The sequence below is a fragment of the Tachyglossus aculeatus genome, chromosome 22 (assembly GCF_015852505.1).
Source record: "Tachyglossus aculeatus isolate mTacAcu1 chromosome 22, mTacAcu1.pri, whole genome shotgun sequence".
Taxonomy (NCBI): Eukaryota; Metazoa; Chordata; class Mammalia; order Monotremata; family Tachyglossidae; genus Tachyglossus; species Tachyglossus aculeatus.
Window position 1 is genome coordinate 52,330,298 of NC_052087.1, and position 24,078 is coordinate 52,354,375.

At 49.3% G+C, this 24,078-nt stretch overlaps 1 protein-coding gene across 1 annotated transcript; it reads right to left on the minus strand.

The window, feature by feature from the left end:
- Positions 1-8,016: 8,016 nt before the first annotated feature.
- LOC119943547 (interferon-induced transmembrane protein 3-like) lies at positions 8,017-15,134 on the minus strand. The gene is made up of 2 exons (XM_038764600.1): positions 14,910-15,134; positions 8,017-8,570 (listed from the first exon to the last, which is right to left on the minus strand). The coding sequence occupies exons 1-2, from the start codon at positions 15,093-15,095 to the stop codon at positions 8,400-8,402; spliced, it is 357 nt and encodes a 118-aa protein (XP_038620528.1). The 5' UTR covers positions 15,096-15,134; the 3' UTR covers positions 8,017-8,399.
- Positions 15,135-24,078: the final 8,944 nt, after the last annotated feature.

The window sequence follows — 24,078 nt, forward strand, 5'->3', positions numbered from 1 at the left end:
GGTTGGTTGGCATCTCCAGGAAAAATGGGAAGGGGAGCTGGGCCTGCTGGCCGGGATCAGTCGGAGGTCACTCCGGGGTCAGGCTGGGGGTCAGCAGCGGGGGGGGGCGGGGCTGGGGTCAGAGGTCAGGGGTTGGTTGGCATCTCCAGGAGAAATGGGGAGGGGAGTTGGTCCTGCTGGCCGGGGTCAGTCCGGGGGTCAGCAGCTTGGGGGGGCGGGGGTCTCCCGGCGGGACAAAGGGATGACCAAGCGGGGTCGGTCCTGGGGAGGGGGATGGGGGTCCCAGAGGGATCGTTTCCAGGGGGACGGAGAAAGCAATCTGCGGGTACGACCGTTTAACCGGGGGGGGGGGGGGGGGGGGAGACCGTGACGTCAGAGGGGAAAATCAGCCGTTGAGATGGAAAGTGTGATGTCGGGAAGCGGGCCGTGACGCCAGGGGGGAAAACCAGCCGTCAGTCAGTCATTCATTCAATCGTGTTTATTGAGCGCTTACTGTGTGCAGAGCACTGGACTAAGCGCTTGGGAAGTCCAAGTCGGCAACATAGAGAGACGGTCCCCACCCAACAACGGGCTCACAGTCTAGAAGGGGGAGACAGACCACAAAACAAAACATGTGGATGGGTGTCAAGTCATCAGAATAAATAGACTAGACTGTGAGCCCTATTTGTTGCCAACTTGTACTTCCCAAACGCTTAGTACAGTGCTCTGCACACGGTAAGCGCTCAATAAATACGATTGAATGAATGAATGAAATAGAAATAAAGCTAGATGCACATCATTAACAAAATAAATAGAATAGTAAATATGTACAAGTAAAATAAATGGAACAATCAGTCTGTACAAACATATACAAGTGCTGTGGGGAGGGGAAGGAGGTAGGGTGGGGGGGATGGGGAGGAGGAGAGGAAAAAGGGGGCTCAGTCTGGGAAGGCCTCTTGGGGGAGGTGAGCTCTCAGTATTCATTCATTCATTCGTATTTATTGAGCGCTTACTGTGTGCGTAAGAATAGGAATGAATAAATAACAGATATGGACAAAAGTGGTGTGGGGCTGGGAAGGGGGATGAATAAAGGGAGCACTTGGGAAGTACAAATTGGCAACATCTAGAGATGGTCCCTTCCCAACAGTGGGCTCACAGTCTAGAAGGGGGAGACAGACAACAAAACAACACATTGACAAAATAAAATAAAGGGAATAGTAAATTTGTACAAGTAAAATAAATAGAGTAATAAATCTGTACAGACATATATACAGGTGCTGTGGGGAGGGGAAGGAGGTAGGGCAGGGGGGATGGGGAGGGGGAGAGGAAAGAGGGGGTTCAGTCTCAGTAGGGCTTTGAAGGGAGGAAGAGTGGCATCAAACAGAAACTCCTCCTTACCATTGGCTTTAAAGCCATCAATCCCCTTGCCCTCTCCTACCTCACCTAACTGATCTATTGCAACCCAGTCTGCACACTTTGCTCCTCTAATGAAAACCTTCTCACTGTCCCTCCATCACATCTATCTCACCTCCGACCTCTCGCCCAAGTCCTGCTTCTGGCTGGGACGCCTTTCCCCCTCACATCAAACAAATCATCACTCTCTCCCTCTTCAAAGCCTTACCAAAGGCCCATCTCCTCCAAGAGGCCTTCCCTGACTGAGCCCTCCTTTCCTCTTCTCCCACTCCCTTCTGCGTCGCCCTGACTCGCTCCCTTTATTCATCCTCCCTCCCTGCCCCACACCACTTTCGTCCATATCTGTTATTTATTCATTCCTATTCATGTCTGTCTCCCCCTCTAGATTGTCAGCTCACTGTGGGCGGTGAATGTGTCCATTGTATCATCCTCTCCCAATTCATTCTTTCATTCAGTTGAATTTATTGAGCGCTTACTGTGTGCAGAGCACTGTACTAAGCTCTTGGGAAAGTATCATACAGCAGTAAGCAGTGACATTCCTTGCCCACAATGAGCTCACGGTCTAGAGTGGGGGAGACAGACATCGATACAAATAAATAAAATGACAGATACGCACATAAATGCTTTGGGGCTGGGATGGGGGGAAGAGAAAAGGGAGCAAGTCAGGGCAACCCAGAAGGGAGTGGGAGATGAGGAAAAGTGGGGCTTAGTCTGGGAAGGCCTCTTGGAGGAGGTGGGCTTTTGATAAGGCTTTGAAGCAGGGGAGAGTGGCGATCTGGATTAGAGGAGCAGCCTGGGATACAGCACGAGCCTGGGAGTCGGAAGGTCACAGGTTCTAATCCCGATGCCTCCACTTGCCGGCTGTGTGACCTTGGGCAAGTCACTCCGCTTCTCTGTGCCTCAGTGACCTCATCTGTAAAATGGGGATTGAGACAGTGAGCCCCATGTGGGACAAGGGACCGTGTCCAACTGGATTTGCTTTTATAGAGAAGCAGTGTGGCTCAGTGGAAAGAGCACAGGCTTTGAAGTCAGAGGTCATGGGTTCGAATCCCAGCTCTGCCAATTGTCAGCAGTGTGACTTTGGACAAGTCACTTGACTTCTCTGTGCCTCAGTTCCCTCATCTGTAAAATGGGGATTAAGACTGTGGGCCCCCCATGGGACAACCTGATCACTTTGTAACCTCCCCAGCACATAGTAAGCGCTTAATAAATGCCATTATTATTATTATTATTATCATTATTTTATCCACCCCAGTAATTGGTATAGTGCCTGGTACATAGTAAGGGCTTAACAAATGCTATTATTATTAGAGGAGGGAGGGTGTTCCCAGAAAGAAACAGGATGTGGGCTAGGGGTTGGCAGCGAGACAGGATAGATGGAGGCCCAGTGAGAAGGTTAGCACTAGAGGAGCAAGGTGCTTGGGCTGGGTTGTAAAAGGAGAGAAGCGAGGTGAGATAGAAGGGGGGCAAGGTGATGCAGGGCTTTAAAGACAATGGTGAGGAGTTTTGTTTGATGCGGAGGTGGATGGGCAACCACTGGAGTTTTTTGAGGAGTGGAGTGACGTGTCCTGAACGTCTTTGTAGAAAAATGATCTGGGTAGCAGAGTGAAATATGGCCTGAAGTGGGGAGAGACAGGAGGCTGGAAGGTCAGAAAGGAGGCTGATGCAATCATCCAGGTGGGAGAGGATGAGTGAATGAATTAACGTGGTAGCAGTATGGGTGGAGAGGAAAGAGTGGATTTTAGCCATGTTGTGAAGTCAAGACTGACAGGATTTGGTGATAGATTGAATATGTGGGTTGAATAAGAGAGAGGAGTCAAGGATAATGATGATAATAATGATGGCATTTATTAAGTGCTTACTATGTGCAAAGCACTGTTTTAAGTGCTGGGGAGGTTACAAGGTGATCAGGTTGTCCCACGGGGGGCTCACAGTCTTCATCCCCATTTTACAGACGGGGGAACTGAGGCCCAGAGAAGTTAAATGGCTTGCCTAGAGTCACACAGCTGACAGTTGGCGGAGCCGGGATTTGAACCCACGACCTCCGACTCCAAAGCACGTGCTCTTTCCACTGAGCCATGCTGCTTCTATAACCTCGGATAATGCCAAGGTTATGGGCTTGTGCAACAGAAAGGTTGGTGGTGTCGTCTACAGTGACGGGAAAGTCGGGGGAAGATAGGGTTTGGGTGGGAAGATAGGGAGCCCTGTTTTGGACAGAACACTTAGTACAGTGCTCTGCACACAGATAAATAAATAAATTCAATAAGTTCAATAAATACTAATAACTGGCTGATTGCCTAGAGGGGAAGGTGGAGCGACAGGGAATGGGACAGGACATCCCCCTGAGGAGAGTCGTTGCCTTGTGGTTGTCCTTCTGATTCCTAGGCCCCTGTACGGACTGATCGCCCTGAGAGAGCCCGGTCTCCTCCCGGCCAGGTGGGGAAGGGTCCCTGCCCACCTCATTCATTCATTCAATTGTACTTATTGAGCGCTTACTGTGTGCAGAGCAGTGTACTAAGTGCTTGGAAAGTACAAGTTGGCAACATAAAGAGATGGTCCCTACCCATGGTGGGCTCACAGTCTAGAAGGGGGAGACAGAGAACAAAACAAAACATATTAACAAAATAGAATAAATATGTACAAAATTAATAAATAGAGTAATAAATACGTACAAACATATATACATACATACAGGTGCTGTGGGGAGGGGAAGGAGGTAAGGTGGGGGGGGGGGGGGGAGGAGGGGGAGAGGAAGGAGGGGGCTCAGTGTGGGAAGGCCTCCTGGAGGAGGTGAGCTCTCAGTAGGGCCTTGAAGGGAGGAAGAGAGCTAGCTCGGCGGATGTGTGGAGGGAGGGCATTCCAGGCCAGGGGGGATGATGTGGGCCGGGGGTTGACGGCGGGACAGGTGAGAACGAGGCCCAGTGAGGAGATTAGCAGCAGAGGAGCGGAGGGTGCGGGCTGGGCTGGAGAAGGACAGAAGGGAGGTGAGGTAGGAGGGGGTGAGGTGATGGACAGCCTTGAAGCTGAGGGTGAGGAGTTTTTGCCTGATGCAGCTGGAGGCACCAGCCCTGCTCCCTGTTTTGCAGTTGGCCCGTATCCCCCTCCCCGCGAGGAGCCAGTGAGCCCTGTCTCCCTCCCGACCACATCCCCTTTCACCCAGCAACTGTCGGGGAGAGTGGGGGGTCGGGGTGGGGCCTGCCGAGATGGCAAAGATGAAAGTAGGGGAACCACAAGGGGCCCCACCCCAGGATCAGAAACACCAGGGGGAGGGGAGGATTCGTCAGTCAGTCATTTATATTTGTTGAGCACTTACTGTGTGCAGAGCACTGTATGGAGCTCTTGGGAGAGGACAGTAGAACAATAAATGGACACATTCCCTGCCCACAAGGAGCTTACCGTCTAGAGGGGGTCAGGAAAGAGGGGGTTCATTCTCTGTGGGGGATTTCCTGCCCTCGTCAGCTAGGCTTCAATAGATCGATCGATCATATTTATTGAGCGCTTACTGTGTGCAGAGCACTGTACTACGTGCTTGGGAGAGTACAACACAACAATGTAACAGACACATTCCCTGCCCACACTGAGCTTACACTCTTCCCTCCTCATCTTCAAGGCCCAGCCTCCTCCGAGAAGCTCTCCCAGACTGCACAGGGAAAGGGTCGGACACCTCCCTCCACCCCACTCAGAGGGTTCTGGGTTAACTCCCCCTCTACACCTAGAACACCCTCCCTCCCTCCTCAAATCCTACAAACAATTACTGTTCCCCCCTTCAAAGCCTCACCGAAGACACATCTCCTCCAAGAGGCCTTCCCTGACTAAGTCCTTGCCCTGACTGGCTCCCCCCCGGCTGTATTTTTAAATGGTATTTGTTAAGCACTATCTATGTGCCAAGCACTGTTCCCTTCATTCATCCCCTGCTCCCAGCCCCACAGCACTTATGTCCATAACTGCCATTTATTTATTTCTATTCATGTTGGGTAGGGACTGTCTCTATATGTTGCCAATTTGTACTTCCCAAGCGCTTAGTACAGTGCTCTGCACATAGCGCTCAATAAATACGATTGATGATGATGATGATGATGATGTCTGCCTCCCCCTCTAGACTGTAAACTCATTGTGGACAGGGAATGTGTCTTTTTATTGTTGTAGTGTACTCTCCCAAATGCTTAATACAGTGTTCTGCTCACAGTAAGCACTCAATAAATACAATTGAATGAACGAATGAATAATAATAATAATAATGGCATTTATTAAGCGCTTACTATGTGCAAAGCACTCTGGGGAGGTTACAAGGTGATCAGGTTGTCCCACGGGGGTGCTCACAGTCTTAATCCCCATTTAACAGATGAGGTAACTGAGGCACAAAGTAGTTAAGTGACTTGCCCAAGGTCACACAGCTGACAATTGGCGGAGCCAGGATTTGAACCCATGAACTCTGACTCCAAAGCCCAGGCTGTTTCCACTGAGCCACGCTGCTTCCCCTAAATAAATATAAATTGTACTGAATAAACTGTAAGCTCATTGTGGGCAGGGAACGTGTCTATCAATTCATCCAGGCGCTCAGTACTGTGCTCTGCTCACAGTAATAATAATAATGATGGCATTTATTAAGCGCTTACTATGTGCAAAGCACTGTTCTAAGTGCTAGGGAGGTTACAAGGTGATCAGGTTGTCCCACGGGGGGCTCATCGTCTTCATCCTCATTTTACAGATGAGGGAACTGAGGCACAGAGAAGTGAAGTGACTTGCCCAAAGTCACACAGATGACAATTGGCAGAGCTGGGAATTGAACCCATGACCTCTGACTCCAAAGCCCGGGATCTTTCCACTGAGCCACGCTGATGCTCATTCAATCCATCATTCAATGGTATTTACAGAGCGCTTTCCTTGTGCAGAGCGCTGTACTAAGCGATTGGGCAACCACAGTTTAACAGAAGTGGTAGACACTTTCCTTGCCCACAGTGAGCTTAGAGTCTAGAAGGGGAGAGAGAGACATTAGAATAAATAAAATCAATTATGGATATGGATGTAATTAGTTGTTGGGCTGCTAACTTTGTTCATTCCCCCCTCCCAGCCCCACAGCACTCACGTCCATATCTGTCACTGATTTATTTCTATTCATGGCTGTCTCCCCTTCTAGACTCTAAACTCATTGTGAGCAGGGAATGTATCTGTTTATTGTTGTATTGCACTCTCCCAAGCGCTTAGTATAATGCTCTGCATACAGTAATAGCTCAATAAATATGATTGAATGAATGAGGGGGTGAATAAAGGGAGCAATTAATTAACTCAACTTTTTGCCCCGAGTGGGTTCATTCATTCATTCATTCATATTTATTGAGCACTTACTGTGCAGAGCACTGTACTAAGCACTTGGGAGAGGATATATAACAATAAACAGACACATTCCCTGCCCCCAGTGAGCTTACAGTCTAAAGGGAGAGATAGATATTAAAATGAGCCTGTTGTTGGGTAGGGACTGTATATGTTGCCGAACTGTACCTTCCAAGTGCTTAGTATAGTGCTCTGCACACAGTCTGCACTCAATAAATATGATTGAATGAATTATTATTATTATGGTATTTGTTAAGCGCTGACTACCTGCCGAGCACTGTTCTAAGCCCTGGGGTAGATACAAGGTAATCAGTTGTCCCATGTGGGGCTCACACTTTTCATCCCTATTTTACAGATGAGGTAACTGAGGCACAGGGAAGTTAAGCGGCTTGCCCAAGGTCACAAAGCAGACAAATGATGGAGCCGGGGTTAGAATCCATGTCCTCTGACTCCCAAGCCCGGGCTCCTTCCACTAAGCCACGCTGTTTCCCTGTGTTTTTGTGTGTTTGTGTATGCGTTTGTGTGTGTTTTGCAGCCCTGATATTAGTGGTAGCTCCTCTAAGGGTGTCCCATGTCTCCCTAGCCCCCTCTCATCACATCTACTGGGGATCCCAGACTGAGCCCCCTTTTTCCTCTCCTCCTCCCCATCCCTCCCGCCCTACCTCCTTCCCCTCCCCACAGCACTTTTATATAAATTTGCACAGATTTATTACTCTATTTTATTTGTATGTATCTACTATTCTATTTATTTTGTTAATGATGTGCATATATTTATTTTGTTAATATGTTTTGTTTTGTTCTCTGTCTCCCCCTTCTAGACTGTGAGCCCACTGTTGGGTAGGGACCATCTCTATGTGTTGCCAACTTGTGCTTCCCAAGCGCTTAGTACAGTGCTCTGCACACAGTAAGTGCTCAATAAATACAATTGATTGATTGATTGATATAGCTTTAATTCTATTTGTTCTGACAATTTTGACACCTGTCTACATGTTTTGTTGTCTGCCTCCCCCTTCTAGACTGTGAGCCCATTGTTGGGTAGGGACCGTCTCTATCTGCTGCCGACTTGTACTTCCCAAGCGCTTAGTCCAGTGCTCTGCACACAGTAAGCGCTCAATAAATAAGTTGAATGAATGAATGAATGTACCCCCCCACACCCAAACACCCACATACATGCCCATCTTCAGGGTAAGGACCACCAGGAAACCAAGACCCCTGGGTTTCCCATACATTTTAATCGGTTCATTGGACCCAGCCCTTTCCACCCACCCCCATTCAATCAGTCAATCAATCAATCAGTGGTATTTATTGAACACTTATTATGTGCAGAGTACAGTTCTAAGCACTTGGGAGAGTACAGTAAAACAGAATTAGTGAACACGTTCCCTGCCCGTAAAAATCCGGAGAGGGACGGGAGAGGCCACTGGGCAGGGCGGAGAGCAAGGTGTCAGTTATGACGGTGGACCGTGGACTGGCTTAAGGCGGGAGGAAATGGAAAGGGCCCAGATGGGGCTGGAGTGGAGGGAGAAAGTGCCCAGTTGGCCTGTGCTGGGGACGGTGCCCGCTGTGAGCCTCATGGGGGGTGCCACGGGGAGCCAGAGGGGCCGGGCGGCCCTGGGGAGTGGGCTGCAGTAGGCTGCCCCGGCTAGTGCAGAGGCTTCCGGGAAGGTCGTCGGGCGCTAGTGATGGAAGTTGGCATTCACCTTGGGCAAGATGACCACGAAGAACAGTACCAGCACCACGATGAGCAATAGCAGGTTGAGCAACAGCGCCCAGATGTTCAGCCACTTTGCCGTAGAGCCGTAACTTTGCGCGCCCAGCGCATCGCCCATGACCTTCCGGTCCCGAGCCTGGAGGGAGGGGTGACGGGGAGGACAGAGCCAGTCAGGAAGACCCCCTCTCTACCCTCGGGGAGCCGCGATGGGCCGGCGGGGTGGCACCCACCCTGAATTCGCCGCAGCTATGGGTTTTTGGGGTCCCAGGCCGACTTGGGGGCCCTTCTAATAATTATAATAATTATGGTATTTTAAACATTTACTATGTGCCAGGTACCGTACTAAGCGCCGGGGTGGATACAAGCAAATCGGGTTGGACACAGCCCCTGTGGAGCCTTGGCTTAGGGTTGGAGGGGGGCCCTATTGGACTTGGGAAGGGGGTTCTGCTCCGGATACCCCCCAACCCCCAATTAGGATGTTATGGTACTTGTTATGCACTTACTATGTGTCAAGCACTGTTCTAAGCGATGATAGATACAAGTTAATCAGTTTGGACACAGTCCCTGTCCCACATGGGGCTCACTGCCTTAATTCCCATATTTCAGAGGAGGGAACTGAGGCACAGAGAAGTGAAGTGACTTGCCCAAAGTCACAGAGAGGACAAGTAGTGGGGTTGGGACTTCTGACACCCAGGCCTGGTCTCTAGCCACTAGGCCATGTGGCTTCTCTTGCCTAGGGTTGGCTGGGGGCCCCATTGGGCTTGGGGAAGGGGGAATGTGCCAGATTCCCTCAGTCCCCCAGGCAGCATCCATGACCTCAGACCCTTGGCATGGGCGACGTGATAATAATAATAATAATAATAATAATAATAATGGTATTTGTTTAATGTTTAGTATGTGGCAGGCACTGTACTAAGCACTGGGGCAGTTGGACACAGTCCCTTTCCCACATAAGGCTCATAGCCTTAATCCCTATTTTATCTTGTTTTTTGCTGTCAAATCCTCTCTTACCCACACTGATTGCACAGGTACATTTTTCCCAGAGCGCCCCACCTTCGTCTGCAATTGGATCCATAGAGTTTTCTTGGTAAAAATGAGGAAGTGGTTTGTCATCGCCTTCTTCCGAGCAGTAAGCTCGAGTCTCCACCCTCGATTCTCTCCCATGCTGCTGCTGCCCAGCGGGGGTGAGTTTTGACTTGTAGCAGATTGCCTTCTACTCACTGAACACTGTCCAAGCCAGGAATGGAACGGGCAGGCCCCTGCTTGACTCTCCCTCCCTTAGCCAAGACTGGAAGAAGACTGGAAACTCTCCAGTTGCAATCTGGAGAGAGGAATCCCTGGAGGAAACTGAGGCCCAGAGAAGTGAAGTGACTAGCGGAAATTCACACAGCAGAAAAGTGGCAGAGCAGGGATTAGAACATATCTATTCTATCTATTTTATTTTGTTAGTATGTTTGGTTTTGTTCTCTGTCTCCCCCTTTTAGACTGTGAGCCCAGTGTTGGGTAGGGACTGTCTCTATATGTTGCCAATTTGTACTTCCCAAGCGCTTAGTACAGTGCTCTGCACATAGTAAGCGCTCAATAAATACGATTGATGATGATTAGAACCTCCGTCCCTTTGACTCCCCTGCTCTATTTACCAGTCCAGGCTGCTTCTCTAAGGATGTGAGCCAGCTGTTGGGTAGGGACTGTCTCTATGTGTTGCCGACTTGTACTTCCCAAGCGCTTAGTACAGTGCTCTGCACACAGTAAGTGCTCAATAAATACGACTGATTGATTGACTAGGTCCGGGCTTGCTTCCGACTCCCTGTGACCTGGGACAACTTCCACTGAGAAGCAGCACGGAGTAGCGGCTAGAGCGTGGATTCTGGGAGTCAGAAGGTCATGGATTCTAATCCCGGCTCTGCTACTTGTCTGCTGTGTGACCTTGGGCAAGTCGTTTCATTTCTCACTTTGTAAAATGGGGATTGAGACTGGGAGCCCCACGTGGGACAGGGACTGTGTCCAACCCGATTTGCTTATATCCACCCCAGCGCTTAGTTCAGTGCCTGGCACACAGTAAGCGCTTTATAAATGCCAATCCCAACCCCTTCTCCATCCCAGCCGCCCAGTGATTCCCAACTGCCCCGTCTCCACTCTGTAGGGCCACAGCAGGGGCTTGGATTTGGGTCAGGGGATGAGAGTGGTGAGGAGGGGCTAGTGAGAAGCGGTGTGGCTTAGTCGATAGAACCCGGGTCAGGGCATTAATCAATCAATCAATCAATCAATCGTATTTATTGAGCGCTTACTGTGTGCAGAGCACTGTACTAAGCGCTTGGGAAGTACAAGTTGGCAACATATAGAGACAGTCCCTACCCAACAGTGGGCTCACAGTCTAAAAGGATCAGAAGGACCGGAGTTCATTCCTTCATTCAATCATATTTATTGAGCACTTACTGTGTGTGGAGCAATGTACTATGAGAAGCTGTGTGGCTCAGTGGAAAGAGCAGGGGCTTGGGAGTCAGAGGTCAGGGGTTCTAATCCCGGCTCCGCCACCTGTCTGCTGTGTGACCTTGGGCAAGTCACTTAACTTCTCTGAGCCTCAGTTACCTCATCCGTAAAATGGTGACGAAGACTGTGAGACCCATGTGGGACAACCTGATCACCTTATCATCAATCGTATTTATTGAGCGCTTACTGTGTGCAGAGCACTGTACTAAGCGCTTGGGAAGTCCAAGTTGGCAACATATAGAGACAGTCCCTACCCAACAGTGGGCTCACAGTCTAAAAGGGGGAGACAGAGAACAAAACCAAACATACTAACAAAACAAAATAAATAGAATAGATATGTACAAGTAAAATAAATTTTATTTATTTATTTTATATTTTATTTTATATTTCCCCCAGCGCTTAGAACAGTGAGCTTCTAGACTGTGAACCCGCTGTTGGGTAGGGACCGTCTCTGTATGTTGCCAAGTTGTACTTCCCAACTTGTACTGCCCAAGCGCTTAGTACAGTGCTCTGCACACAGTAAGCGCTCAATAAATACGACTGACTGAATGAATGAACAGTGCTTTGCACATAGTAAGCGCTCAACAAATGCCATCACTATTATCATTATTATTGCTAAATCCCAGCTCTGCCATCTGTCTGCTGTGTGACCTTGGATAAGTCACTTCACTTCTTTGGGCCTCAGTTCCCTCATCTGTAAAATGGGGATAAGAGTGTGAGCCCCATGTGGGACAGGGACTGTGGTTCAACCTGATTACCTTGTATCTACCTCAGCACTTAGAACACTGCTTGGCACCTAGTAAGGGCTTAATGTACCATAATGATTATTATTAGACTATTATTAGACTTCTAGACTGTGATCCCATTGTTGGGTAGGGACCATCTCTAGCTGTTGCTGACTTGTACTTCCCAAGCGCTTACTCCAGTGCTCTGCACACAGTAAGCGCTCAATAAATACAATGGTATGAATGAATGAATGCACCCAGTAAGCGCTCGACGATTGAATGAGTGAACGAATGCACCCAGTAAACGCTCAATAAATACAATTGAATGAGTGAACGAATGCACAAACGCTCAATAAGTACGATTGAATGAATGAATGAATGCACACAGTAAGCGCTCAATAAATATGATTGAGTGAATGAACAAATGCACTCAAGCGCTCAGTAAATACGATTGAATGAATGCATAGTCCCAGCAAGTGCTCAATAAATACGATTGAATGAATGAACGAATGCACTTAGTAAGCGCTCAATAAATACGATTGAATGAATGAATACACCCAGTAAGTGCTCAATAAATATGATTGAATGAATGCACCCAATCAGTGCTCAATAAATATGATTGAATGAATGAATGCATGCACCCAGTAAGCGCTCAATAAATACGATGGAATGGATGAGAAGCAGCGGGGCTCACTGGAAAGAGCAGGGGCTTTGGAGTCAGAGGTCATGGGTTCAAATTCCGGCTCTGCCACATCATCATCATCATCAATCGTATTTATTGAGCGCTGACTGTGTGCAGAGCACTGTACTAAGCGCTTGGGAAGTACAAGTTGGCAACATATAGAGACAGTCCCTACCCAATAGTGGGCTCACAGTCTAAAAGAGTGGGCTCACAGTCTGGGCAAGTGACTTCACTTCTCTGGGCCTCAGTGACCTCATCTGGCAAATGGGGATGAAGACTGTGAGCCCCCCGAGGGACAACCTGATCACCCTGTAACCTCCCCGGTGCTTGGAACAGTGCTTGGCACATAGTAGGCGCTTAATAAATGCCGTTATTATTATTATTATTATTTTTATTCATGAACGACTGACTGAATGGGTGTCGCTCTCCAATGGCCCTTTGGTGTCGGGGTGGGGAAGGGGAGGGGGGGTCTCTGTGGTGTGATGGGGGCTGCCGAGGGCAGGGGGCTGGCCCGAATGACCCCGGGGGGGTCTCCTGGGCTTCGATCGCCGCCGCCAGGGGGCGCCCACCCCGAGACGTGTCCCAGCCCCCCGGGGACCCCCCATCCTGTCCCGCTGAGCCCCCCCCCCCCCCCGCGAGGACCCCCGGACCTTCCCCTGCAGACCCCCCCACCCCGGGCCCGCCCCTCTGACCATCCCTCTGCCCATCCGCCAAGCTAGCTCTCTTCCTCCCTTCAAGGCCCTGCTGAGAGCTCACCTCCTCCAGGAGGCCTTCCCACACTCAGCCCCTTCCTTCCTCTCCCCCTCGTCCCCCTCTCCATCCCCCGCATCTTACCTCCTTCCCTTCCCTACAGCACCTGCTTGTACAGATTTATTACTCTATTTATTTATTTTACTTGTATCTATCTATTCTATTTATTTTATTTTGTTAGTATGTTTGGTTTTGTTCTCTGTCTTCCCCTTCCAGACTGTGAGCCCACTGTTGGGTAGGGACTGTCTCGATATGTTGGCAGCTTGTACTTCCCAAGCGCTTAGTACAGTGCTCTGCACACAGTAAGCGCTCAATAAATACGATTGATGATGATGATGATGATGGCGACCCCCCGGACCTGCCCCGCTGACCCTCCCTCTGCCCATCCGCCAAGCTAGCTCTCTTCCTCCCTTCAAGGCCCTACTGAGAGCTCACCTCCTCCAGGAGGTCTTCTCAGACTGAGCCCCTTCCTTCCTCTCCCCCTCGTCCCCCTCTCCATCCCCCGCATCTTACCTCCTTCCCTTCCCCACAGCACCTGTATATATGGATATATGTTTGTACATATTTATTACTCTATTTATTTTACTTGTACCTATCTATTCTAGTATGTTTGGTTTTGTTCCCTGTCTCCCCTTTCTAGACTGTGAGCCCACTGTTGGGTAGGGACTGTCTCTATATGTTGGCAGCTTGTACTTCCCAAGCGCTTAGTACAGTGCTCTGCACACAATAAGCGCTCAATAAATACGATTGATTGATTGATTGATTGATTGACCCCCCGGGCCTGCCCCGCTGACCACCCCCGGTCCTTTCCCCGCTGACCATCCCCGATCGCCCCCCTCTCCATCCCCCCGTCTTACCTCCTTCCCTTCCCCACAGCACCTGTATATATGTATGTATGTTTGTACATATTTATTACTCTATTTATTGTACTTGTACATATCTATTCTATTTATTTTATTTTGTTAATATGTTTGGTTTTGTTCTCTGTCTCCCCCTTTTAGACTGTGAGCCCACTGTTGGGTAGGGACTGTCTCTAATATGTCGCCAACTTGTACTTCCCAAGCGCTTAGTACAGTGCTCTGCACACAGTAAGCGCTCAGTAAATACGATTAGTGATGGAGATCCTGCCCCTACGGACCCCCAGGTCGTTCCCCTGCAGACCCCCGGTCCTGCCCCGCTGGCCACCCCCGGTCAATCAATCAGTCGTATTTATTGAGCGCTTACTGTGTGCAGAGCACTGGACTAAGCGCTTGGGAAGTCCAAGTCGGCAACATATAGAGACGGTCCCTACCCAACAGCGGGCTCACAGTCGAACTGCCAGCTGTGTGACCTTGGGCAAGTCCCTTCACTTCTCTGTGCCTCAGTCACCTCATCTGTAAAATGGGGATTGACTGTGAGCCCCACGGGGGACAACCCGATCACCTTGTAACCTCACCAGCGCTTAGAACAGTGCTTGGCACGTAGTAAGCGCTTAATACATGCCATTATAATAGATAATAAATAAAAGGGGGAGACAGAGAACAAAACCAAACATACTAACAAAATAAAATAGAATAGATATGTACAAGTAAAATAAATAGAGTAATAAATCTGTACAAACATATATACAGGTGCTGTGGGGAAGGGAAGGAGGTAAGATGGGGGGATGGAGAGGGGGTCCTGCCCAGCTGACCACCCCCTTTCTGCCCCCCACAGACCCTCCGGACCCTCCCCCTGATCCCCCGACCTTCCCCCAGCCCCGTTCCGGGGGATGGGGGGTCCCTTAGGGTCAGGGGGTCAGAGGTCACGGGAGAATTGGGGGTCCCAGGCCTTCCCTCGCCCCCCAAACCTTGACGGAGTAGACGAGGGCGGCGAAGCTGAGGCAGCAGGGGTTCCCCAGCAGCAGCAGGTTGAAGAAGGAGAAGAGCAAGAAGTCCCGGGGGGGGGAGGGGGACCCCGCAGAGGAGGGGGGCCCGGGACCCTTCTCTGGGGGGGCGACCACCCCGCTCATGGAGATCACAGTGCACTCCGACATGGCACTGGGCGACGCCAGACAGGACCGGGGACTGACCGCGGGATGGAGTGGGCAAGGGCTCCCAGGCTCAGCCTGGGACGAGGTGGGGGGGGTGTAGGAAACGCCCCTTCCCCTCCTCCCGCCCCCCAGCTCCTCCCCGGACTCTTGGGTTCCTCACCCCCACCCCCTCCCAGGAATTCCTGGGCATCTCTGAGGCCCAGCCACGTGCCCATCGCCCGGAATATCAATCAATCAATCAATCAATCGTATTTATTGAGCGCTTACTATGTGCAGAGCACTGTACTAAGCGCTTGGGAAGTACAAATTGGCATCACATAGAGACAGTCCCTACCCAACAGTGGGCTCACAGTCTAAAAGGGGGAGACAGAGAACAGAACCAAACATACCAACAGAATAAAATAAGTAGGATAGAAATGTACAAGTAAAATAAATAAATAAATAAATAAATAAATCGTATTTATTGAGCGCTTACTATGTGCAGAGCACTGTACTAAGCGCTTGGGAAGTACAAATTGGCATCACATAGAGACAGTCCCTACCCAACAGTGGGCTCACAGTCTAAAAGGGGGAGACAGAGAACAGAACCAAACACACCAACAGAATAAAATAAGTAGGATAGAAATGTACAAGTAAAATAAATAAATAAATAAATAAATAGAGTAATAAATATGTACAACCATATATACATATATACAGGTGCTGTGGGGAAGGGAAGGAGGTAAGATGGGGGGATGGAGAGGGGGACGAGGGGGAGAGGAAAGAATCATATTTAATCAATCATATTTATTGAGCGCTTAGTGTGTGCAGAGCACTGTACTAAGCGCTTGGGAAGTACAAATTGGCAACGTAATACGGAATACCGTGAGCCCGCTTTGGGCAGGGATTGTCTCCATCTGTTGTCCTTTCCGGTGCTGTGCCCACAGTAAGCGCCCAATAAATACGATCGAATGAATGAATAATAATAAGGGTGGTGTCGGTGAAGCGCTTACTGTGTGCCAGGCACTGTACTAATTGCTGGGGTGAAGACCGGCAAATCGGGTTGGGCACAGGCCCTGTCCCGCGTGGGGTTCAACCGTCTGGATCCCCATTTTCCAGATGAGGGAACTGAGGCCCAGAGAAGTGATGTGACTTGCCCAAGGTCACACAGCAGACAAGGAGCAGAGATGGGATTAGAACCCATCATCAATCATCATCAATCGTATTTATTGAGCGCTTACTGTGTGCAGAGCACTGTACTAAGCGCTTGGGAAGTACAAGTTGGCAACATATAGAGACAGTCCCTACCCAACAGTGGGCTCACAGTCTACTACTGTGACCTTCTACTGACTGCCTCTCCCCAACTCGGACCCCAGACCACCTGGGTCTCTCAGGAGCTGGAGCAGTGGGGTTTGAGGGGATCCGAGGCTTCGGTCCCTGATTCCCCCCCCCGGGGCCCCGCCGGTGGGGACGGTCCCCATTTTCTCTGCAGCCCCAGACCCGAGACTCAGGTGGGGCCCCCACCCCCAGGTGGGAATCTTCACAACCCAAATCTACATCTCCACCCTGTTCTCTCTCCCTCCCTCCAGGCTCGTATCTCCTCCTGCCTTCAGGACATCTCCATCTGGATGTCCGCCCACCATTTAAAACTCAACATGTCCAAGACTGAGCTCCTTATATTCCCTCCCAAACCCTGTCCTCTCCCTAACTTTCCCGTCACTGTAGACGGCACTACCGTCCATCCCATCTCACGAGCTCGCAACCTGGGTGTCGTCTTCAACTCCGCGCTCTCGTTCACCCCACACATCCAATCCATTACCAAAACCTGCCAGTCTCACCTCCATCACATCGCCAAGATCCTCCCTTTCCTCTCCATCCAAACAACTACCTTGCTGGTTCAATCTCTCATCCTATCCCGACTGGATTACTGCATCAGCCTCCTCTCTGATCTCCCAACCTCCTGTCTCTCCCCATTTCAGTCTATACTTGACTCTGCTGCCGGATTATCTTTGTATAGAAACGCTCCAGGCATATCGCTCCCCTCCTTAAAAATCTCCAGTGGTTGTCTGTCAACCTATGCATCAAGCAAAAACTCCTCACCCTGGGCTTCCAAGCTGTCCACCCATCCCCTCGCCCCCTCCTACCTCATCTCCCTTCTGTCCTTCTCCAGCCCAGCCTGCACCCTCCGCTCCTCTGCCGCTAATCTCCTCACCGTGCCTCGTTCTCGCCTGTCCCGCAGTCGACCCCCGGCCATGTCCTCCCCCTGGCCCGGAATGTCCTTCCTCCACACCTCCACCAAACTAGCTCTCTTCCTCCCTTCAAAGCCCTACTGAGAGCTCACCTCCTCTAGGAGGCCTTCCCACACTGAGCCCCCCTTTTTTCCTCTCCTTCTCCTCCTCCCCTCCCCATCACTGCCCCCCTTTGCCCTACCCTCTTCCCCTCCCCTCAGCATTTGCGAATATTTGTACATATTTCTGACTCTATTATATTAATGATGTGTATATAGCTATAATTTTATTTATTCTGATAAATAATAATAATAATGGAATTTATTAAGTGCTTACTACGTGCAAAGCACTGTTCTAAGTGCTGGGGAAGTTACAAGGTGATCAGGTTGTCCCACGGGGGGCTCACAGTCTTAATCCCCGTTTGACAGATGAGGTAACTGAGGCACAGAGAAGTGAAGTGACTTGCCCGAAGTCACACAGCTGACAAGTGGCGGAGCCGGAATTTGAACCCATGACCTCTGACTCCAAAGCCAGGGCTCTTTCCACTGAGCCATGCTGCTTCTCTGATGGCATTAACACCGGTCTACTTGTTTTGCTTTGTTGTCTGTCTCCCCCTTCTAGACTGTGAATTCGTTGTAGGGTAGGGACCGTCTCTATGTGTTGCTGACTTGAACTTCCCAAGCACTTAGTCCAGTGCTCTGCACACAGTAAGCGCTCAATAAATGTGATTGAATGAATGAATAAATTAATTAATTAATTAACCCTTCCCCCATCCCCCACCCCGGGGCACTGCCCTGGGCCCAGTGGGCAGACAATAATGGTGGCTTTTGTTCATTCATGCATTCATTCATTCATTCATTCAATCATATTTATTGAGCGCTTACTGTGTGTAGAGCACTGTACTAAGCGCTTGGGAAGTACAAGTTGGCAACATATAGAGACAGTCCCTACCCAACAGTGGGCTCACAGTCTAGAAGGGGGAGACAGAGAACAAAACAAAGCATATTAACAAAACAAAATAAGTAGAATAAATATGCACAAGTAAAGTAAATAAATAGAGTAATAAATATGTATAAACATATATACATGTGCTGTGGGGAAGGGAAGGAGGTAAGGTGGAGGGGATGGAGAGGGGGAGGAGGGAGAGAGGATGGAGGGGGCTCAGTGTGGGAAGGCCTCCTGGAGGTGGTGAGCTCTCAGTAGGGCCTTGAAGGGAGGAAGAGAGCTAGCTTGGCGGATGGGCAGAGGCAGGGCATTCCGGGCCAGGGGGATGACGTGGGCCGGGGGTCGATTGCGGGACAGGCGAGAACGAGGCCCAGTGAGGAGATTAGCGGTGGCAGAGGAGTGGAGGGTGCGGGCTGGGCTGGAGAAGGACAGAAGGGAGGTGAGGTAGGAGGGAGCAAGGTGATGGACAGCCTTGAAGCCGATATATATTTCAATTCATTCAATTGTATTTATTGAGCGCTTACTGTGTGCACAGCACTGTACTAAGCACTTGGGAAGTACAAGTTGGCAACATATAGAGATGGTCCCTACCCAACAGCGGTTGTTAAGCGCTTACTATATGCCATGCACTGTTCTAAGCGCTGGGGCATATACGAGGTAATCAGGTTGTCCCACGAGGGGCTCACAGTCTTAATCCCCATTTTACAGATGAGGTAACTAAGGCACAGAGAAGTTAAGTGACTTGCCCAAAGTCACACAGCAGACAAGGGGCGGAGGTGGGATTAGAACCCATGACCTCTGACTCCCAAGCCCGGGCTCTTTCCACTAAGCCACGCTGCTTCTCTGGACAAGAGCCCTCCTCTCACCACCTGAGCCACGCGAGGGGCATGGGATGGGAAACGGGAATGAACTGAATCGCATTGTCACACAGGAGAGGAGAGAGGGACTGAGCTCTCGAGTGGCTAGAGCCTAGGCCTGAGAGCCAGAAGGTCATGGGTTCTAATCCTGGATCCGCCACTTGTCTCCATAGGGCAGGGAGAGCGAGGGGAAGAGACAGAGATGCGGCCATGGGGGTTAATCAATTTCCATAGCCCACTGTTGGGTAGGGACTGTCTCTATATGTTGCCAATTTGTACTTCCCAAGCGCTTAGTACAGTGCTCTGCACATAGTAAGCGCTCAATAAATACGATTGATGATGATGATGATGATAGCATCGTAAGCTCCTTGAGGATATTCATTTCATTCATTCATTCAACCTTATTTATTGAGTGCTTACTGTTTGCTGAGCACTGTACTAAGCGCTTGGGAGAGTACAATCGTGGCTCAAGGGAAAGAGCATGGGCTTTGGAGTCAGAGGTCATGGGTTCAAATCCTTGCTCCGCCAATTGTCAGCTGTGTGACTTTGAGCAAGTCACTTAACTTCTCTGTGCCTCAGTTACCACATCTGTAAAATGGGGATTAATAATAATAATAATAATAATAATGGCATTTATTAAGCGCTTACTATGTGCAAAGCACTGTGAGCCCCCCATGGGACAACCTGATCATCTTGTAACCTCCCCAGCGCTTAGAACAGTGCTTTGCACATAGTAAGCACTTAATAAATGCTATTATTATTATTATTACAATATAACAATAAACAGACACATTCCCTACCCACTATGAGCTGTCAGTCTAGAAGGGTAGGGCTGGGACAAGTCCATTAACTCTTTTTTCTTTTAATGTGCCAGGCACTGTACTAAGTGCTGGGATGGACACAAGAATGAGTCCCTGTCCCACGTGGGGCTCACAGTCTTAATCCCCATTTTACAGATGAGGTAACTGAGGCACAGTGAAGTTCAGTGACTTGCGACAGGCCACACAGCAGACAAGCCACAGAGCTGGGATTAGAATCTGTGACCTTCCGACTCCCAGGCCCGTGTTCATTCATTCATTCAATCGTATTTATTGAGCGCTTACTGTGTGCAGAGCACTGTACTAAGCGCTTGGGAGGTACAAGTTGGCAACATCTAGAGTTGGTCCCTACCCAACAGTGGGCTCACAGTCTAGAAGGGGGAGACAGAGAACAAAACGAAACATATTAACAGAATAAAATAAATAGAATAAATATGTACAAGTAAAATAAATAAATAAATAGAGTAATAAATACGTGTTCTATCCATTAGGCCAGATCCCTTCCTTTTTCACTTTCCTTCTGTCTTTCGCCATGCCTACACTGATCCTTGGGGACTTCAATATGATGATGATGATGATGATGATGATGATGATATTTGTTAAGCACTTACTATGTGCCAAACGCTGTTCTAAGCGCTGGGGTAGAAACAAGGTAATCAAGTTGTCCCACTTGGGGCTCACAGTCCCAACCCCCATTTTACAGACGAGGTAACTGAGGCACAGAGAAGTTAAGTGACTTTCCCAAAGTCACACAGCAGACAGATGGCAGAGCCGGGATTTAGTAATAATAATGATAATAATGATGGCATTTGTTAAGTGCTTACTATGTGCCAAACACTGCTCTAAGTACTGGGGTAGATACAAGGTAATCAAGTTGTCCCACGTGGGGCTTACAGTCCCAACCCCCATTTTACAGATGAGGTAACTGAGGCACAGAGAAGTTAAGTGACTTGCCCAAGGTCACACAGCAGACAAGTGGCAGAGCCGGGATTAGAACCCACAACTTCTGACTCCCAGGCCCCACTAGGCCAGACTGCTTCTCCAAGATGTTCCTAATGAGAACAGAGAAGCAGCATGGCTCAGTGGAAAGAGCCCAGGCTTTGGAGTCAGAGGTCATGGGTCCAAATCCCGGCTCCGCCAATTGTCAGCTGGGTGACTTTGGGCAAGTCACTTCACTTCTCTGGCCCTCAGTGACCTCATCTGTAAAATGGGGATGAAGACTGTGAGCCCCCCGGGGGACAACCTGATCCCCAGCGCTTAGAACAGTGCTTTGCACATAGTAAGTGCTTAATAAATGCCATTATTATTATTATTATTATTAATGGCCCTTTCTCTGGCTGTCTTCTATCACTCCTCAACTACGCTGACCTCCTGCTCCAACTCACCCCACCCACTCACTCACTTGAACATAAACTCGAACTCATCAGCTCTAACCACTGCAAAATCTCTGCCCCCACCACCTCTGAAATCCCTCTCTCTGACCACAACCTCCTCCCCATAAATCTGTACTCTTTCCCCACAGAGACCTCCGGTCTATCGACCCCATCCAACTGACCTCAACTCGTCATGCCCCACACATCCTCCACACCCAAAAGACTTTCCCTCGATGACAAAATTGACGCTCTCAACGCCACCCTCTCTACCGAACTCAACTCCCTCCCTCCCCATCCCTTCGCCCATCTCGTACCACTCTCTAACCCACAGCCCTGGATCAACTCCACAGTTTGCCTCTTTTACTCTAGCACACAAGCCGCAGAGCTCTGCAGATGAAAATCTAGATATCGGACTGACTTTCTCCACTTCAAGTTTATCTTTGAGTGCTTTAACTCTGCCCTCTCCCCTGATTGGCAAAATTATTTCTCCACCTTTATTGACACCAGTGCCCATCGCCTTCGCCAGCTGTTCCAGACATTTAATTCCCTCCTCAAGGCCCCTGCTCCACTCTCTCCCTCATCCCCAGTGACCAGGCCACCTACTTTATTAAGAAGATTGAAACTATATCAGATGTGATCACCCTAAAATCTTCCCTGCCCCTCCCCGGTGCCTCACCCCTCCTGCCCCTTCTTCAACTCTCCCATCTTTCCCAGCAGTATATCTAGAGAAGATCTCCCACCTTCTCTCAAAATCCACCCCATCCCCTCACATCTCATCAAAACACTTGTTCCCTTCCTTTTTCCTTCCCTGACCACCATCTTCAGCTGTTTGCTCTCCACTGGCTTCTTTTCCAATGCTGTCAAACTTACCCACATCTTCCTTATCCTAAAAAAGCCCTCCCTTTACCCCACAGCTCCCTCCAGTTATCACCCCATCTCCCTCCTACCCTTCCTCTCCAAACTCCTTGAGCGAGTCGACTACACCCGCTGCCTCAAATTCCTCTCCTCCAATTCTCTTCTTGATCCCTTCTAATTTGGCTTCCATCTCCCTTGTTCCACAGAAACCAGCCTGTCAAAGGTCGCGAATGATCTCCTTCTTGCCAATCCAACGGCCTCTACTCCATCCTAATCCTCTGCGACCGCTCAGCTGCTTTCTAAACCGTCAACCACCCTCTTCTCCTGGAGACGTTATCCATCCTTGGCTTCGCTGACTCTGTCCTCTCCTGGTTCTCCTCATCTCTCTGGCCGCTCATTCTCAATCTTTTTCACTGGCTCCTCCTCTGCCTCCCACCCACTAGTTGAGGGGGTCCCTCAGGGTTTACTTCTGGGTCCCCTTCTATTCTCCATCAACACCCACCCTTTGGAGAACTCATTCAACTACCACCTCTATGCGGATGATACCCAAATCCACATCCCCAGCCTTGATCTCTCTCCCTTTCTGTAGCCTCACATTTTCTCCTGCCTTCAAGACATTTCTACTTGGATTTCCTCCCATCACCTGAAACTTAACATTTTCAAAACAGAATTCCCTATCTTCCCACCCAAACCTTGTCCTCTCTCTCATTTTCTCATCACTGTAAATGGCATCACCATCCTTCCCATCTCAAAAACCTGTAACCTTGACGTTAGCCTTGACTCCTCTCTCTCATTTAACCCATATATTCAATCCATCATCAAATTCTGTCGGTTCCACCTTCACAACATCGCTCAAATCCTCCCTTTCCTCCCCATCCAAACTGCTACTATGTTAATACAATCATTTATCCTATCCTGCCTTGTTTACTGTATCAGCCTCCTTGCTAACCTCCCAGCCTCCTGCCTCATCCCATATCAGTCCATACTTCATTCGGATCATTTTTCTACAACAACGTTCAGGACATGATGATGATGTTGGTATTTGTTAAGCACTTACTATGTGCCAAGCACTGTTCTAAGCACTTGGGGAGATGCAAGATAATCAGGTTGTCCCATGTGGGACTCACAGTCTTAATCCCCATTTTGCAGATGAGGGAACTGAGGCACAGTGAAGTGAAGTGACTTGCCCAAAGTCACTTAGCTGACAAGTGGCGCAGCTGGGATTGGAACCCCTGACCTCTGACTCCCAAGCCCGGGCTCTTTCCATTGAGCCATGCTGCTTTCCTCAAGAAATTCCAATGGTTGCCCATCCACCTCCTCATCAAACAAAAACTCCTCACTGTTGGCTTCAAAGCACTAAGTCACTTTTTCCCCTTCTTCCTCACCTTGCTACTCTCCTACTACAAACCAGCCCACACACTTCACACCTCTGATGCTAACCTTTTCACTGTGCCTCACTGCCCACCCCTTGCCCACATCCTGTCCCTGGCCTGGAATGCCCCCCACCCTTAAATCAGGTAAACAATGACTCTCCCCTCTTTCATGGCCTTTATTGAAGGCCTATCTCCTCCAAGAGACCTTCACTGCCTAAGCCCTCCTTTCCTCTTCTTCCACTCCCTTTGGTGTCACCCTAACTTGCTCCTTTTCATTCATTCATTCATTCATTCATTCATTCATTCACTCGTATTTATTGAGCACTTACTGTGTGCAGAGCACTGTACTAAGCACTTGGGAAGTACAAATCAGCAACGTTTAGAGACAGTCCCTACCCAACAATGGGCTCACAGTCTAGTAGGGGGAGACAGACAATAAAGAAAACATGTAGGCAGGTGTCAATACCATCAGAATAGATAAATAGAATTATAGTTATATACACATCATTAATAAAATAGAGTAATAAATATGTACAAATATACGCAAGTGCTGTGGGG